The sequence below is a fragment of the Citrus clementina genome, unplaced genomic scaffold (assembly GCF_000493195.1).
Source record: "Citrus clementina cultivar Clemenules unplaced genomic scaffold, Citrus_clementina_v1.0 scaffold_2, whole genome shotgun sequence".
Classification (NCBI taxonomy): Eukaryota; Viridiplantae; Streptophyta; class Magnoliopsida; order Sapindales; family Rutaceae; genus Citrus; species Citrus x clementina.
The window spans coordinates 27843629-27862767 of NW_006262688.1; the positions used below are offsets into that span (position 1 = coordinate 27843629).

General features: G+C 34.1%; 2 protein-coding genes and 1 pseudogene across 6 annotated transcripts; 2 read left to right on the plus strand and 1 right to left on the minus strand.

The window, feature by feature from the left end:
- The first annotated feature begins 5504 nt into the window (after window positions 1-5504).
- Window positions 5505-10936, plus strand: LOC18053316 (protein WVD2-like 7). 5 transcript variants are annotated; one of them, XM_024191033.1, is made up of 10 exons: window positions 5505-6122; window positions 6235-6305; window positions 7182-8012; window positions 8162-8383; window positions 8569-8612; window positions 8695-8781; window positions 8864-8960; window positions 9051-9122; window positions 9302-9412; window positions 10090-10936. In XM_024191033.1, exons 2-10 carry the CDS (start codon window positions 6303-6305, stop codon window positions 10516-10518), a joined length of 1896 nt encoding a protein of 631 aa, XP_024046801.1. In that variant the 5' UTR covers window positions 5505-6122; window positions 6235-6302; the 3' UTR covers window positions 10519-10936. The 5 variants fall into 5 exon arrangements, with proteins under 5 accessions (XP_024046801.1, XP_024046800.1, XP_006448273.1 ...); XM_024191032.1 differs by lacking the exon at window positions 6235-6305 and having other exon boundaries at window positions 5505-5916; window positions 6037-6122; XM_006448210.2 differs by lacking the exon at window positions 6235-6305 and having other exon boundaries at window positions 5505-5842; window positions 6037-6122.
- A 1760-nt stretch (window positions 10937-12696) lies between these two features.
- Window positions 12697-13465, minus strand: LOC18053317 (extensin-1). The gene has a single exon (XM_006448213.2). It carries the CDS (start codon window positions 13265-13267, stop codon window positions 12800-12802), a length of 468 nt encoding a protein of 155 aa, XP_006448276.1. The 5' UTR covers window positions 13268-13465; the 3' UTR covers window positions 12697-12799.
- Window positions 13466-17695: 4230 nt separating this feature from the next.
- Window positions 17696-17967, plus strand: LOC112100734 (annotated as a pseudogene).
- Window positions 17968-19139: the final 1172 nt, after the last annotated feature.

Consider the following 19139-nt stretch of genomic DNA (forward strand, 5'->3'; position numbering starts at 1 on the left):
GATAAAATTATTAAAGATATAATAGATTTTCATTATACAAGTGAAAAATTATATTAACGTAGCTTACAAGTTACAGCAGCTAGTGTTTACCAAACACTTTAGTGTTGTAGCTTTTAAAATACAGATGCCCAACCTTAATCCCAAACGTACCGTTAAATATTTTGGCTGAGTGTAAGTACAAAATTGCCTAATCCATTATGAGCTACCATAACGCAATCTAAGTTTATATTTGTCTATAATATACTATTATATATGGTGTACCTAAATTAAAATCATTAGCATAATATTTGATGAATGAATTTATCAAATTGCTTCTTAATATTTGATATTTGGTTACTTATCAATTATCCAATAAAACATAAAATACTTAAGACAACTTATGTTAATTCACAATATATAAATATAAATACAGTAATATATCATATGGAGTCAAACTAGCTAGGTGAATGAGGTGAAATTAACTTGAGCAATAAGTTACATCAGTCACGGCAAATCAAAATACTATCAAAGCCATATCTAGGTTCAGACAATGTCATCGGGAAATTTTCTTTTTATAGGAAAGGCACTGACGCACTGTAGGCAACCCATTGGAAAGTCCAGGGACAGCTCTAGTGATCATGTATTGCATAATTATGGACAGTTAATTTCCCAAATATGCTTCTTATTTTTATTGTAAGCGTAGTTTAGATTAAATTGAAATACTAATACCTTCGAGTTGATCAGAAGCCAGTCGGGAGTCTTCATCAGAACGGCTGCTACAACTACTACTGCAATGCAAATGAACTAAGGGTGTATTGGGAAGTGAAGTGTTGTAACTTTTAAGCTGCAGCTATTGTGGAGTAAAAGTTATAGCTGTAAAGTAGAAGTTGAGAAAAAAAATTTGCTAAGCTGCCAAATGTTACCAAACACTTTAGTAGTTGAGTTTTGGCAGCCCAACTACCTCACCATACTCCCAAACGAGCTCCAAGACTGCAGAATCCATTCGCAGAAATTGTGGTTTGTGTGTGCGCGTGCGCGCGCGCGTGTGTATATATATATATATATTAGTTTTTTATTTTAAAACCGACAATAATTTTCTCGGTGGCGTGTTTTATAATAGACTATTAGATTTAACGGTCTGAGAATATTTATGGGCTGACGACAAAGCCGGTTGTGGGCTATGATGGGAATTAGGCTTCGGTCTTGGCATCGCGCTTTGATAGATAAATGAGCCCTCAATTAAAGATCTCTATCTTGAGATCGTCACACTATTTTCTTTGTTGACTCAAAGGATTGCCCGCTGTAATATTTCACATATTAAAAAAGAATTATATTGAGTTTTTCAAGTCATATTCTAAATATTTTAACCTCAAGTGTTAATGTCACACTCTATTGTTGATGAGTAATTTAATAATTTATAAAATTACTTATTATTAAAATACATCATTCAATATATGAATATCACTTTACTTGAAATTTAAAAGTTGAGATACTTCATGAAAAATGTAGATTTTATTGTATTGCTTTTAAAAGCCTAGAGAGAGAATCTCAGTATCATGACATTAAAGTTTGTATGGAATTAAAAAAAAAAAAAAGCGTCTGTGTTGAAATCATGGCACAGATAGCTCGAATCAAATTAAGCGGATAATGTACATTTTAATCTTTATACATGCCGCATTCACCCTAAACGTTTAAAAGCAATTCAAGGGTACCTACATTAATTAACTATTTTAACTGCAGGTTTCAGAAGATAGACAATAGGATTAACTATATACGAGGCCGTCATCGTTGACTCTCAAACGTATCGATTGCTTTGTGTTATGGCCATTGTAGCTTTATTTTGCTTGGCATACAAATGGCAAAGCATGCGTGGGTCATAAATTAATGCTAAAAATTGTGAGCACAATGAGAAGAAAACTCGTGGAAGGAATTTCAGGAACAAATTTAATTTGTTCTCTTTGTCCCTAGCTAGCTAGTAAGAATAACCTGCTGTCAAGCCACCGAAAGAGCCAAAGAATGATAAATTAAAAAAAAAAAATTTTTAAAGTTTCAATTTCTGACATTTCAGTGCCGTATGAAACTCCTTTAATCCTACAAAAAAGAAAAAAAAATGTACTTCTTCTAAGTTAAATGATAAGCAACAATTCGTTTTATCTCGTCTCAATTTGATTACTAATTCTACACACACCGACGCATATAATAGGACGGAAATTTTCTGGATAATTTTTTATATTTAAGGTTAAAAAAATTATTAATGGTCCTTTGATTCAATAAGAGAGCCTTTTCACTTATAAGTAGGGATGATAAAAATTCCCACGGAAACAAGGACCTTTGGGGATTTTTCTTATTCAGGGAGGGTATGGGAACGATTTTATAACCAAATTCTTATTTGGAGAAGGGACGTGGATAATTTTTTACTCAATTTCTTATTCGGAGAAGGGATATGGATGAGGCGGAATCCCCATCCCCTATCCATTTCCCCATTTCCCCGTATTAATTTTTAATTTTGATTTTATTTTTTAGAATTATTAATAAATGAATAATGAAATTTAAATTATATTAAATATTAGTATAAATAACAAATATCAAAATATTTATACAAATCTACTATCAAATTTTTGAGCCTACTTAACTAATTGTAATCCTGAATTAATATTTGACCAGACCTTATTCTAAAGGCCTTAGCCCAAAACTGTTTTAGATTATAAGTTATATTGCTTATATTATTTTTATTGTTTTAGATTTGACACTTGATGTTATCTCTCAATTTGTTACATTTCTCGAGGAAAAACATGAGGAGTATAAGGTGCAAGAGTAAATGCTTTTATTAAAAATATTAATTTCAGTATGTATACTCATTTTATTTATTTCATTATTGATATAAAAGCAATTTCTTTTTATTATAAGATCATGAAGATTGACAATGATAATTATTCTGATAATTTGTATTTTGTAGTGTGATTTTTGTAATAGATTAATATGATTAAATCAAGTTCATAATTTAAATTTAAAAATATATCAGTTATTCGGTGATCGGGGATCCTCTCTTATTATTCGGGGAGGGGACGGTAATCTCCTTAGGCAATTCTAATGGGGATGGGGAGGGGACGGAGATATATGCAGAATATCAGAGATGGGTGCGGGGATGTCGGTCTCCTTCCCTTCCCTCCCCATTGTCATCCATACTTATAAGAGTAAGGGTTCAAGCCTCCAAAAAAAATATTATGAGGGTTAATTTCAGTTTTCTTTCAATTATCAAATAATTAAGTAGAGACAGTCTCTCACTCATGAAATGTGAGAGGATTTAAAGAACATATACAGCACTTAAGAAAAGTACATGCCAAGAGGAAGTATTTAATGTAATATTAGTAACAATCATGTATAATATTATTAAAAAAAAGGTTAAAATTTTTTCAAAGTGCTCAGATATTGTACACTCCTAAAATATATAATATTAATGTCCATTCTTTAACTAAATGATTTTAAGATGTAAAAACCTATTGTTTAATTGGATTATGTGCCATAAAAATTATGTATTTATTTATCCTTTCAATTAGGGAAGTATATATAACTGTCCAACTTTCAACAAAGACTCTCACAAAGCACATCTTTTTATTATGGCTAAGGCCTAAGGCTGCAACTTTCTCATGTGCTTAACCCTTTGATGCTGCTGCCCAAATGAGTACATAGATCTTTTTATATTATAGATATATCCATGCCCGTAAGGCATAAACATTCAGAGATTTCAGATTTCTTTATATCCCTAATCAGACCGTCCTTATTTAATTTGCTCTCTTTCAACGTATGTAGGCAGCCGAGAAGATAGACCTAAAACACATGGGAAGTCACATGAATTGCATTCACCCATGATAGCACACTTTTCACATGCATGGCCGCATGGCACATTCCATGGCCGGTGTCAAATTTTGTGGCAATCTTAATTAACGTCATTGCATGTATGCAAATGCAATTCAAGCACACACCTCAAGTTGTGAAAGAAATTAATTTTGTACACACAACAACGATGAGACCCACACCATGGTCCCTGGCCATCCAAATTAATTTTTCAAAGCCCCTAAACCCCACCTCTCCTTCCTTCCACTTCTTATTCTTCTTCAATTTTTCCTGTACAATATGCCCAGGGACAACTCCATTTGATGTACATCTCTCACCAAATATTTTAGATGAGATCATTGACCATGAAGGACAAATATTTTTTTATATATTAGTGACAGTGTCACATGGGTAGGGTCCTTTACATTATTTATTTGTATCATTTTCTTTACTTATGGTATTAGTAATATAGTAATATCTAGAGGGTTTTATATTATGAATGCTGTCAAGATTATAATATTCTAATTTCTTGCCACAACTAATCTCAAGTGCACATTATAAGGAGGACATGCAAACTAGCAGCTACTCACTTTAGTAGAATATTAAGATCTAGCTATTTACTTTCCAGCTGGTTGAAATTGAAAGTAAAGTAAATGTGATTTCTGATTTGTATTCTTTGAAATCGACAAGGAAATTTAATGTCAGCACGTCAAGCTATTTGTTTCTTAACTACACTATTCGAAATCTGTTGAATGTCATTGAGGACAAAACATTGTAATCTTGAAATGAAATGCATGTAATAATTATGGGTTACTTCCATAGCTTGCTTAAGCAAGCCTTCTCTTATAAATGCTCAACGTGGATTCTAATCCCACCGCTCAGGGGGTCCAATATCTGACTGGGGAGGGTCAGGATGCAGCTAGAAAGTCCCAATAAAAGAGAGATCTGATCATAATCTGTACAGCCGTGGCCTATCACCCACATATGCAAGTACCATTGATACTCGTGGTGAGACATGCGCGGCCATGCATGCACACGCACCGAGAGGTTTTGGGTTTGTCTTCACTTTCACTGCTGGCCCAAACTTTGATCAAATGATTAAACGATCCATGGCCGGAACTCCTAATCCAACGGCTCCAATCATTGCATCAATTTATCACTCCATTATTCATCATAAAGTTTAAATGTCCCGCATTAGAAACGATCAGATCAAAAGATAGGCGGTCCCACTGGTCTTGTCTGATGCTCTAATTAGATGGTGATGATTATCATTGGGGGTGCTCATGATTTATAAAGAAGGCACACTTTATGTCATCTTTAATTAATAATAATAATCACTTCTTGTTTATTTAGAGTTCTTACAAATTTATTGATTTAATCATCTAATAAAATCTGATCAGTATCGAATCTATAATGGGTTGTGTCCCAAACTTTTAGGCATCATATTAATGAACCAATTTTCAACTAAAGCTCGAAAAAGACAACAAAACGAAAGTTAATTGATGAAATAATTGGTATATGCAATTTAAGTTTTGCGGACTAGGACGAGAAATTCAAGGAGCTTACTGAAAACACGTACTAGTATCCCGAGTCAACAGAACTAGCCGGTCAAATTTTATTATATTTTATTGTTTAAAATTTTAAAGACAAAAATGGAATTTAATGGCGGTCGCTCACGGTTACAATGTCATTAACTGCTGCAAGACATTCACCGAATCACAGGTGCCATTTCCACTCCGAGGCCGATATTAATTCTGACCCGTAGATGATCCTCAAAACCTGTAACTTGCAATCAAACGGGGTTAAGTGACGGATGATCACTTAAGGAAAAGCACAGTATCTGGACAACACAGGACAGAAGGACAACAAGTAGCACATGACATGACACCAAGTGATGTGATAAACGCCGATCCCTACACTTACTTTTAAAGCACTTCATTTAGACTCTCTTAGATTCCAACATTTCAAAGAAACAAAACCCAGAAGCCAAAAACTGTTCTTTTTGAAGAAAGTGAGCAGTGAGATCCGTGTTAAGTATTTACTCTTTAACACGCTTGCTCAAGATTCTTTTATGTCTGTTCATTTACAAGTTTCACACTTTGTGTATGTTTTTAATTATGTCTGTGTGATGATAACTTGCATTCTGGGATATCCATTTCTTGTGAGTAAAGGTCTGTTTGTAGGTGTGTATGTGTGTGTGTTGATATTGATTTGTGATGACAGGTAGGTGATTGATAAATGGTTGGTGCTTGATTGGGATAGTCACAATGGCTGGAGAGATTGAAGAACCTGTGAGCTTTAGCTTTCAGGTAGATTTTTTCCACAATTTTTTTTTTGAGGATCTTATTTTTAATTTATGTTTTGTGTATAAACTTTATTTGTGTGTAGATCATTTGTTTGGTTGGCATTTTGGTTTATTAGTTGATGAACAGAACAAAATTGGACAAAAATGAGCAATCTTTTCTGGCAGTTTAATTACTGCGTAATGAATGGTAATGTTTCGAAATGATGAATGACCTCAATTTGTTTTTGGTTTTATACTCTTCCTGGATGCAGTGCTAATATAGGTAGCCAATGGATAATGTCAACTAAAATAGCAAACAGAGATCTTGGATTTTCCATATGGGCCAGTGGTTTTGAAAAGACATCGATTTTTTTTTTTTTAAAAGTATATATGATGCGTAACTTCAAACGATGGATTTGCTTCTTCCTAACGATCCTATAAGTTTTGTTGCTTACCATTGTGGGTAGATTTGTGAAATACATACTTTCTTTCAGTTATTTTTGGCTGAGAATGTGTTGCAGAATAGATTGGTAGCCGGTTGTTTGACTTACAGAGTGATGGGTTTTGTCATCCCTGTTAACCCAGTTTTCTCCTTCATTGATATTCAACTACTCATGCCATGTGGTTTCTCAATCCTGATCCTGCATATCTGAAATTATCTTAGACAAATTATCATTTTGGGGAGACCCCTTTTTTTTCCCCTTCACCTTTTCTCCCTCTATTGTATATTTTTAGTGGTACTGGAAAAAATAGATTTTTAATAGTATTAAGGAGTTACCATGTGCATCAACACAGCTGTGCATGCTTGCATGACAGAATGCACTATCACTCTAGTGGCATAGAGAGAATTCATGCAAGGAGAAAAGAATCAATAAGACGACCTTCGACATCGTAATTAAAAATTTTGATTTATTTGTTGATCATACAATATTATTTTCTTTTCATATTTGAATATGTACAATGACAAACTGGCATATTCATTCCTAATATTTTGATTATGATTTGTAGTTCGTGTACTGTCTTTCAACTCCAGCTTATTTTTTGTTTCATTATTCACTTACGTCCACTCCTTTGAACTGGACAGACAGACTCTTTGCACTCTGGTTCTATATCTTTTGGAAGGTTTGAAACCGAACCCCTATGTTGGGAAAGGAGATCATCTTTCTCACACAATAGGTATCTTGAAGAGGTTGAGAGATGCTCAAAACCAGGTTCAGTCGTTGAAAAGAAAGCTTACTTTGAAGCTCACTTCAAGAGGAAGGCCCGTCTAGTTCAGGAACAATCTGAGTGTGGAAATGCGGTAGAGTACCATGCTGGTGAAAATGATGTCTTGGAAAATGAGCGATGCGTAGATGATTATGATAATGGCAGCAACCATTATGATAGGTATGATAAAGGTTCCCCAGAGAGCATGGTCTACAGGAAGGATTTTGATAATGGAAATGAAAGGAGTCACAGCTATCACTTTGATGAGAATGTCTCAGAATATGAAAATCGCATAGTGGGATTTGATAATGAGAATGAAGGGAGTCAGTTTGATAATGCAAATGAAAATAACCAATTCAGTCACTTTGATGAGAGCCCTGAAGTTTCAGAATATCATGGAGAGTATGATTTTGTGGGATGTGAAAGAGAAGATCCTTCAGTTCTACCTGCAGAATCTCAAATGGGAGCTGCTTTGGACAGTGCCAATGTTGTCCCTGAAGATGTTAGCCCTGAGGAAATGCATGTAACTAAATCTGGCTGCAGCAAGTTGCTTCTGGGTAATGATGAACCAGATATAGAAAGTAACCTCAATGTTCATGCAGTTGATGTAGGTGAATCATCTAACCCAATGGACTTGTCCCCCAAAAATGGAACAGTCAGTAAAGGTTATAAATCTAGTTCAGATAGCCGGCCAATTCATTCTCCAAAGGTGTGGATTTATATTTCTTTTGGCTCCTGATTGATTACAGAACATTATCATATTATCAATAGCATTCATAATTGCATAAGCGAACAATAAGGCAGTGTCTAGAAACTGGTTTTTAATATGTAGTTCACTTCTTGATTTCCTGCTTCCAGTCAAGGGTTCCAGCAGGAAGTAAAGCTACCAAGGGCAGACTGAACTCTCTGGTCGATACCAGTCATGTCCCGAGACGAACTTCTTGTGACACATCAAAAACTGCTGCAAAGAGTCAAAATAGAAAGGAAAAAGAGAGTCCGGTGAGAATGAAAGCAGAAAAGCAGCCGTTAAAAACATCCATTCCAGTTAGACATTCATGTCAGAGATCTCCAATGACAAAGGTTAGCATTTGGAGTATGGCATGAAATGTCATTCTCTAGATAATGTCTACAGAATTGTTAAGATGTTTTGTCGAATTGATAAGGCTGTATCCTACACAAGAGACTTATTCTTTTTTCGTTTTCCTCTTACATTAGTTTTGCATTACCATTCAATTATCTCTTTGGTAATATTTTTTGAACCTTAGGATTCTGAGAGTTCAGCTGCAAAAACAAAGATGGAGAATAAGAGGTGATAATTTTTTTTCCTTGGAAGAGCAAACCTGTGTATTAACACCCGCTGATACCTAAAAGATTCTTTCCTGTCTTTGCAGTGAAAAGGAATTAAGGACCAAGAAAGCTGAACCCCAGCCTTCTACTTTGAAAAAGATTGACTCTAGAACACGTCTAACAACAAATAAGTATGCTATCAGGATCACCGGAATGCTTTCATAATACCATTATTTTCACTGTCTTAATTTTGATGGAGTAACTGCTTTGCAGCCTTAAGCAGACTGCTGATTCAACCAAGCCAGCTGTTAGGTCAAGTGCTGCAGCTTTCAGTTTCAGAATTGATGAACGTGCAGAAAGGAGGAAAGAGGCAAGCAGGCCTAATTTTATTTCCAGTCAAACCTTGTAGTTTTAATGGATAAAAATTTTAAGTAGGTTACTCCTTGTGTTGTTTGTTCAGTTCTTCACGAAGTTGGAGGAAAAAATGCATGCTAAAGAGTCTGAGATGAATCAGATCCAAGCAAAAGCACAGGTATGTGGTATCATCGCACAACTATTGGAAGTCAAAGTACATTGGTAATTTTAGTGTGGCAGCCTCATTATATCAGAAGAACTTGCTTTTATATTTTTCTGTCTGAAAATTTAATGGTCTTGATAAAGTGTTGTCTCCCTTGGCCTTAAAGAAAGTGCCTTCAATTGTTGTTATTGCAGGAAAAGACACAGGCTGAAATTAAGCAATTCCGGAAAAGCCTTAATTTCAAAGCAACACCTATGCCTTCTTTCTATCATGCTGCTGCGCTACCTGGATCTGATGGAAACAAGGTACTTAATCAGTATTGCGTTGCTTGGTTTAATTAGGTTCTTTCTCATGTTTGAATGTTTCAGAAACTCAATTTTGTCTTACAGCGGCAATTTCATGAGTCTTGTATTTACATGGAGTCGCTTCAATTGGTCCATAAAAGGCATATCTTTACATAATTACTTCAATTTACTCTTTAACATTATTAGTATTCTGTTGCTTGGAATTTGTAATGTCAAGGCTGCTCAAAAATAGAGGGTATTGAAATGGAGATGTAATATGTAAGGTTTATTACAGTGAGGAGAAGTTGAAAAAATCTATCCTAAGAATATGCTTTTTCCAGTTTTGGCATACAAAAATAAAATATGTATTTTGCTGCTCAAATGCTTTAAAAGCATTTGATAAAGCATTTGAAATTCTTACCTAAATCAAGTAAAACAGTCATGGAACAGTTTGGCTTGTTTTAATCTGTAGAATATGTTGATGTTAAAACCAAACAGATTTTAGAGACATACGATGAAACTGTACAATAAAATTTATACAACATACTCAAACCTTTCTTGGTGTCCAATATTTCTAGTTCACCTTGATTCCAATATTTTCAAGGAAGAGATCAGTCTGGCATTTCATTATGTGCTCTCTTTAGGATTGGAGAGAATGAATTGGCCACAAATAATAGCTTTTCCTTTCTCTATCTCAGGGTCCAGCTAAACTTCAACATAAGTCGACTGGTCCGGTGACGAAAGGCACTGCAAGATCACCATTGCTTGCCAAGGCAGGAAAAGACAGAACCCTACGAGTCGGTGAATCTGCAGGGGCAATTGACGAGGCATCTAAATCCTCGACATCCGAGCTGGCTGAAGTTGTTACCGTCTCTTCATCTCCACCAACCAAAAGGAGCAATCATCACAAAACGGTAATGAAAATTGGAGCTACTGAGCAGAAAGGGCAGGAGAAGGAGAAAAGTCCTAGTTTGCAGAAACATCGAGCATCAGAGAGTAATAAGATTAAAAAAGAAAAAAGCAACGATGGGAGGCCCGAAGTGGGTGCTCGGAGGAAGAGTTTGAAAGGCATTGGCATCAGCAACACCTCCGGAGTGGGTCGTCTAGCAGTTGGTGTGGCCTCCTGAACAAGCCACCAGTCTTCTTCACTCTCGCTAAAACCTTCTCCTTCTCCCCCAAAAGCTACCACTCCCAATGTTCGCAATGCAGTAATCTTGCATTTGCCATGATGCACATTGAATAAAACCTCAAGGCAAATACTGAGGATCACAGGTGAGATGCACTGGTGTGCTTGTCTGAGAAGTGGAGATGAAAAATCATCTGAGTTCACCACGTTTTGTGCTTGTCATTTTCATTTCTGTTTACACGTATGAACCGTTTATTGTAACATGTAGCTAGATAGGTAATAATAGTGGCTCTGATAGGAGCACTTGAACTTGTAAGTCTCTCTGCCACCCCATATATAGAAAACATCATCTACCAATAGAAGTTGTAATTTATCAGCGTTTAATATTATGTAACAAACAGATAGCACATTCTTTCAAATTATGGTTCGTGTCTTTTGGGCACCTTCGTGGAGACCAATTCTTGTCCGGTCTAGCTGATAGAGTTGGTTTGGCTTGTTACTTGGATGAGACTTGTGCGCGCAAATCATATCTAGTTATATAGATTTCGATGGAATTTTTTTTTCCAAGTGAAATCAACTTTTTTGTTAGAATTGTGGATCAAATTGCATGTTTGAATATATATATTAGCACCTAAAAGCTTAGTGACTCAAGTTCTTTAATGCTGAAAGTGAAACACAGCTAAGGGGTATAAATGGTTTCTCTCTTAATTAATACAGGTTTCATGGAGGTGTTGTGGCATTGAGCCTTGTGTTAGTCTGCCATTAAGCTTCTAATTCGTGTCAATAACTTAATTTCTTCAATCTTTCAAGTGGCAGACAATGATAGGGGAATATGAGGTGGTTGTAGGATCTACTCTTATCTTTCTTGGGAAGGAATTGCTAATCGTCGTCTGCACTTTTTCTTTTCATTAAAAGTAAATTCATTTTCTTGCGAACTTAGTATATGGTATGAAGAGGATTCCAGCTCTAAACCCTTTCATTTCATAGCAAATTAAAGAACATAATCGCGCGGTTAATTCAAAACATCAATTTATAACTGAGACATTTGTTTATTTGAAATATCTTTTGCATATATTAACAATTGTTTTAGGTCTTGTGTATTATATATGTATGTAACAACTACGTATACTAGAATAAGTAATTAACACCAAAAAAAAAAAAAAATTCCAAACCAATCATACATTGACTTCAATTTTGGCCATACATTACCGTCCAGACTCCAGACCTCATAATTATAAGTTAAAAAATGGTGAAAACTTTCAATTATTTTAAGCTTTTTGAACTTTATATCTTGTTTGGTTGGTGCCTTTTTTTTTTTTTTTTAAAAAAAAAGAAACACCGTGTGTGGATGAAGGAATCAAATTAGACAATTGGTACCAAATCCTTTGACATTGATAATGACATTTTTCCTACCATGTATAATAAATTGCTCATAAAATTTTTAAATTCCCAAGAAGTGTAACCAATTAAGAGAGGAAAATAGAGATAAATTGGTTAAGGTACATCATCAATCTTTAATCTTTTATTAAGGCCGAAACATAGACTACTTTTGTAGTTTCTTTTTATCTCTCTCTTTTGGTTTCTTTTGTTCTTTTTGGTTTCCTACTTACATTTTATCTACTCATATCAGAGAGTGGTCCAAAGCCTTTACTTTTCCACTTTACTGATAACCGGGAATGGTTAATTAGGAATGTTGTAGAATCAATTATTTTTAGTTTTATTTGTTAAAAGATTATATTATTTGTTGTGTTAAAAATAAGAAACTACGAACCAAACCAACATATTTAGCCTATCAAAAATAAGTTAAAAATATTAATAATTCAGAAAGGGGGGGACATTGGGATCGCGAAGGTTCCCCAGAAGCTCATTCTTTTCTTGACACACGAGTATCGTCCATTTACATGCTCATCCAAAACAGTGATGTAATCAAGTTGTTACAGAATCCTATAATTTTCTGTAAACATTTAACATTATCAGACAAAATAAAATAAAAAGAAACTGATCTCTCCACTCTCCACACATTACCAAACAGAAGTATGTACAATTTGGGCCACCATCTTTGCACTTTCCTGTGTCTTTATCATCACCGTCTTAATTTACAAATTTTTCAGCAACCAAAACACACACAAATAAACTCTTCTCAATATTTGTATCTCATGGTCGTATAACATCAAAATAATTTTCCTGCAAAAGATGATTCTCATACTCATGACCATTAAAACAAGTCTGAATTAATTACGTATAGTACATCCAAATAATGTTCAGTACTTATTAATTTAACTTCATGAACAAGAAGTAAAAAGAAAAACAAAAACAAGAACATTTGCTGCCGTGATCAGGGCCATCGACTTCCCGGTACTTGTTGCCGATGACTGGTTGTCTGTTTGATGAGGAGGTTTCCGGTAGTAGTATGGGAAATATGGCAAGATAGGGTCCGGAGGTGGAGGGCCATAAAGATTATTACCATTAGGTGGTGCAGGGTAGTTTGGTAAATTCTCCGATGGTGGAGAGTAATACCCTGTAGGAGGAGGGTACGAGGAGACTGAGCCTGAGCCTGAGCTGGAAGGTGGTGTCAAAGTTGTAGCCGGAGGCGATGGGGTGCCGGTGGTGGGGGTACCCGAGCCTGGGCCGGTAGGCGGCGGGTAACATGGATATGGGCAGGGCTGATCTTGCATGGTTAAGACGAGAAAATTGACAAGTATAGAGTAGAAGAAAAGGGTTGGGAAATTTTGTATCAATTTTCTAGCCATGTTTGGTGAGTGTGAAAGTGGAAAGGAGAAAATTTTTGTATGTCAAGTGAAGAGAGGAAAAAGAGAAGAAGTTTGGTGAATGCGGTGTGTTGTAAGGTGTAGGGTGAGATGTGATGAGTGATGAGTGCTGACTTATTAGAGGATTTTAGGGTGTTTGTCATGACTCAAAAAAAAAATTATGGCCATGGAAGATAAAGATTGAAAAGCAAGTTTTAGCTAACCTTTTATAATCGTCCTCTGTGGATTTTTTTATTCAAAGTGTCACACATTTGGACCAAGAGATTTTAATTTGAGTTCAAATATTTTGTGCTATTGACAGAATAATAACGATTCTATATAAGGTTATGTTTAAATATATAGTTTCAATTGTGTTTCATTGTTGACTTAAACTCATTTTAAATTCTCAGAAGATCGATGATTATATTGGGTTCATTTTAGTCTTTAAAATTGTTGGCGGTTGAGTTTATTTAATTGGTCGTTGAACATTTACAGGTAAAATTAATATCAACAACTCTACCATTTTATGTTATGAACATGTTAATTAATTAAACTTTTGGGTATAACTAATCAAAATTTCTATTTATATATTTATATATTAAAAAGGGCAAGTTAATTACATCATCTGTTAATTTGGTGAAAAATAAATCAGTGTGGCACTGTATGCTTATCTAATCAACAACAACAACAGCAACAACAACAATAATGATAATAATTAATAGGGTGAGTTGTGAGGGATTCATAATTAATTGCCAAGCTAGCAACATTGAACTTTGAATGATAATCCCTCGATTCCTACGGCACTGGGCTATGATTGTGAGCTTGGTATTTTTTTTTTTTGGTTGCTTGAGCAATATACATTTTCTGTCTCTTCTAAAAGCAACAACCCCGAATCTTGATGACCTTCAATAAAATGATTACATGCATATAGTTTTCATAAACAACTCCTTAATAATCAAATAAAATTTTAATACATTTAATTAATTAAACTTAAAAATAAGTAGATTTAGCTGTCTTCGATCTTGCACGCCCAAAAAATCTGTTTTGTGTATGTACGTGCTTAGCTTTGAAGATTTTTTTCTTGAAATAATAAAAGTTGATGATGGCACATTTTGAGCTCCATGCATGGTGGGGAGAGAAGTCCATGTTCCCAGAAACAAGGCTTGCAAGCAAGCACCAAGTTTTGCATCACGTGTTGTGTGGCGAAATTACAAGACGAACACTACAACACTAATCAAAATCAGTATTATAGACAATACTATGGTCCGTTTGAAATTAAGGTTGGGCAACTATAATTTAAAAGTTGCAGTAATAAAGTATTTGGTAAACACTAGTTAATGTAACTTAAAAGATATGATAATATGATTTTTCAATTGTATGATGAATAATTTATTATATCTTTAATAATTTTAACTAAAATTTATATTTACTACATACTATTAATTTTTGTTTTATAATTATTATTATTTTTACATTAAATATAACTTAAAAATTACAGCATCTCAATTTTAAACAAGACTTTAATTATGTAAATATACCACTAAATTCAACATTAGAACTAACAAGAAAATACATAAAAATTTTATTTTCTGTAAGAAAATTATTGGGAAGTGAAGTTGTTACCTTCTCAAATCTTGTAGTAATGCTAGAACCTATCATGCACTCCTAAGAATTTCATTGGGAAAAATGGTTGTTATGTCTTTAACCACTCGTAAATTGTAATATTGAAGTTAAAAATTGATTAGAATTTTGTTGAAGTGGATGATTAGACAAACAAATTTAACAACAAATTAACTATTACGCCCAATCACACAATCAATTTTGATTAAGATGGGGGCGATCATGATCAATCAAATTGTTGAAAGAGACGTGTGGGCAAGAGGATATGAAGGTCCAGCGTTGATTTTGATGACCTTTTGGTGCATTCGCTGACTTCGGAAGCTTGTCTGCTTCTTCAATCCTCTCTTGTTGATTCCACACGCAATGTCTTGGAATTTTACCACAGATCCCACTAACAGCTGGAAAGTGAGAAGAGGTTGAGTGATTTTGACGTGTTCGTTCTAAAATCAATTTTGATTCATTATGCATAATATATCAATACCTCATCGGTTAACATAGGTGCGTTTGAATTTACCCTTAATCATATGCAATAAAATCACTGGATTGCCACTGGGATTTTGGCCCGATGGTTACGGAACTTGGGCCATGGGTTCAAATCAAAACCTTTGTGCCGGAATTCAAAATTTTCGTTAGATAAAGATAGGGGTGACAATGCGATAGATGTGAGTTAAATTTATATTATTTGAAATTCATTATAGGTCTATGATTTTTATTTTATATACAAGTGCAAATTAAAAATAAAGATACAAACCTACTTCAAATCCATGATGAATTTATTAATTTTAATTTTTTAGCAAGTTAATTTTAAAATTTTATAGATTTTAAGAGAATAATAATAAATTTATCTTTATTAGACTCTAAAACTCGACAAGAAAAATAACAATGCAAACAATATTGAGAAAAAAAAAAAAGTATTGCTAACTTGCTATCAACTAAAACACATAATTCATCTTAACTTTGAATTTCATATAAAACTAATATATATTGTATTAGTTTAATGTGATTGACATTGATTTTAGTAAGCTAGGTATAAGTTTAATGCGGTTTTAAAAGTAGTAAATCACTGATAGTTTAATACTTTTAAAAATTAAATTAAATTAAATTAGAAGACCTCATTTTGGATGTGGGTAGTATATGGATCTACGTTTTAAGTTAGATTCGTACCAACTTGAAATTTTGATTATAAATATTGCATATTAAAAAAAATTAAAATTTTATAATTCAGATGGGGCAAAAAATGGGCTGCTTGTGTTTAATATTGACCTACGAGTACAGCCTCACTCAATTTAATTACTTGTAAGATAGTTTTAAGTACTATTATTTTTTTGGTCCTGGTCTAGATAAGATCTGAACTAGGAACTACAAAACGTGAAAGTGGGTGAGGGAATTTTCCTAAATTTCAGCGTGTCGGTGGTGAGTTGTTCATAGATTGTTGATTTCCCTGTTTTCAGTGAGCACTTATTTTGATGTTTGGGAGCAGTAGTTATAGCTAAACAACCATGATCCCAAAACCCAATTAAACTTGTACACTTTTTTCTGTTTTGTGTCTGATGAACCATTTGATCGAGTAAATTATTCAACTAGCCAATAATTAGTCTAAAATCAAAGCACTTTATTTAACCAACATCTAATTGTATTGATGTTGCAATTTTCATCGAGTAAAAACCCAGAAAGAAAGACAGTATAATTATGTAATAATTTTACTCTTTTTTTTTTCCCTTTCTTTTAGGCTTTTAGCCTTCCTTTTTACACCCAAAAAATTAAACCCTATGTTCATATGTATGCAAAAAGTGAAAAGCAAAATAGCATATATAGATTGGTCACACTTCAATTATTCAGCACCTTCCTTGAAGTATCTTGAAACTTTATATCAACTTTTAATCCATTATAAACTTTGTATATCCTCTCTTGGCACACAATTTTTTCTTGGATATAATTTATAATTCGTTTGCCTTTTTTTTTTTTTTTTCAACAGTACAAGCTGTTGCGCTCTATTATAGTTGTCAAGCAGACATTGGCAAGGACACAAGAAAAAGATGGATGCTACTTTTTCTTAAGTGTCATTTTCTACAATTAAACAGCCTAGAGTTCTCTTATTAATCATTTCATTTGCAAAATTTTCTTACGTGTTTCTCAATTATCTTGACGAATACACGTGAATTTTGATCTGCTATTGAATAATAGTGAAGCCTGTATGGCATCGTGTGCTGAAAATCTAATCGCTGAAATTTTTTATGCAATGGTCATGAAGTTGAAGATAACATTTCATGTTCTTTTAAAATTTCTAATTAAGCTTAGGTGTGCAAGATAAAGTGATGTTGACGCGACAAATGAAAATTTTGTTACAATTAGAGAGCGCCAATTGAGGATTGATGTTTCGACACCTGCCCAAAAGTTACAAATGGGTTCTTTTTTAAGGGTCCGCTTATGTTGCCACGGTTGTACCTTACCACAGTCTTTATCTTTTGTGAATTAATTAATGTAAAATTTTATCGAACCCCTTATACTCTATTTTATTTATAATTTATCATAAAATATTATAATACTTTATATTTATCTACATTATCAAAATTTAATTTATCACCTTACACTTTTTTTATTTATTTTTTTATAAGTATTAAAAGAGTTTTTATTTTCAACCACGCTACAATAATAATCATAACACATTAATATTAATGAAAAGACAAAAATATCCTTAGATTAGCATTAAAAAATTCTGTAGAAATTAAGATTAACTCATTTCTCATCACTGATCATTAACAAAGTTAACTCATTATTAACAGAACTAATCAGGTAGAGTTGCGAGTGACGATGGCTACAGGAGAGAGGCTTAAGAACATTTTGGCCACAGTAGTGACCACAGGGCTGACTGAGGTGAGGGCCAAGATATTTGGGTATGTACTTAACCCCACTGGCTAGAGATCACCCAACAAGATTTTTTGGAAGAAGCTTGTCGGTGGTAAGCTCTCGTCATGGCCCACCAAGAACAAGGGCGCTTACCCAAGCTTGAAATGTTGAAACGTTGTGGAAAGGTACCTCCCAAGAAAGGCCAAGGGAAGCGTGCAACCAAGCGCATCAAGTAGATATTCTACCTCTGAATTACCTGGGAATTGGATCATTAATGATTTGAAAGAAGATATGCAACTGATTTTGGTACCTTTGTTTTAGCTTGTGAAATATTAAAATCTTATTCCTTTTTTGTGATATTTTCCATTTTGTGCCTAGTTACTGATACTGAGTAGAGTTTCCATCTTGAATGGAATTGAAGTATTTGTTGGTTTAAAAAAAAAAAAAACTCACCATCAACAAAATTTTCAACAATACGAGTGGGGATTCCAGTGGTTAATTACAAAATCGATTTATTCATAACTTATAATTAAAAAAAAAACTAACACTAAAAGAAAATAACCCAAATACCCACACACGTGACATCCAAACAAAATGAATCCAAAATCAAATTCAAAAGAAACCAGTATGGCTTCATCTCTCTAATCTGCTCTCAACCCAAATACCCATATTGTGAAGCTACCTGCTACCGGCTGCCACCACGCTGCTCCACGTCGGCAAGATAGCACAGTCGCACCACGACCGACAACCTTGACCCATGTTAGCCTTATCTTTCCTCTCTCGAAACAACATCACGTCAGCTGCACCACAACCCCACCATGACAGACAGAGGAAATCAGAGATCCATCGAAGCCACAATTTGAAGCTACAATGCATAATTGCTCTGGATAAGCAAGGCCTGAGCTCGCCTTGCCATCGCCATTTTGCTTTCTCTCACTCTCACTTCGGCTTCTCAGATCAAATTGAGGATTTTGTTTTGATGCCTATAATTTCCACCACGAGAACCATCACACAAACAATCAATGACATACAACTAATAATCCTCAAATCGGTCAACAACCTTGATCAATATTGAAGCCATCATTAAACCCATTACAGAGAGGAAGTGAGAGAGCAGAAGAAGAAACGGAAAAAAAATATATTGAAGATAAAATTTGAAGATAATTTTGTCTTTTCAATACTTACGAATAATTATAAATAAAATATAGTATAAAGGGTTCAATGAAATTTTATATTAACTAATTCACAAAAGACAAAGGCTGTGGTAAGGTACAACAATGGCAACATAGGCGGACCCTCTTTTTAATTATAATAAATTAAATTGCCGAGTGCTATTAATGTTTGATTATGTAGTTGTCAATCTTTGAGTTTGAATTGAGAGATAATAAGCTGCCATACTAGACACAGT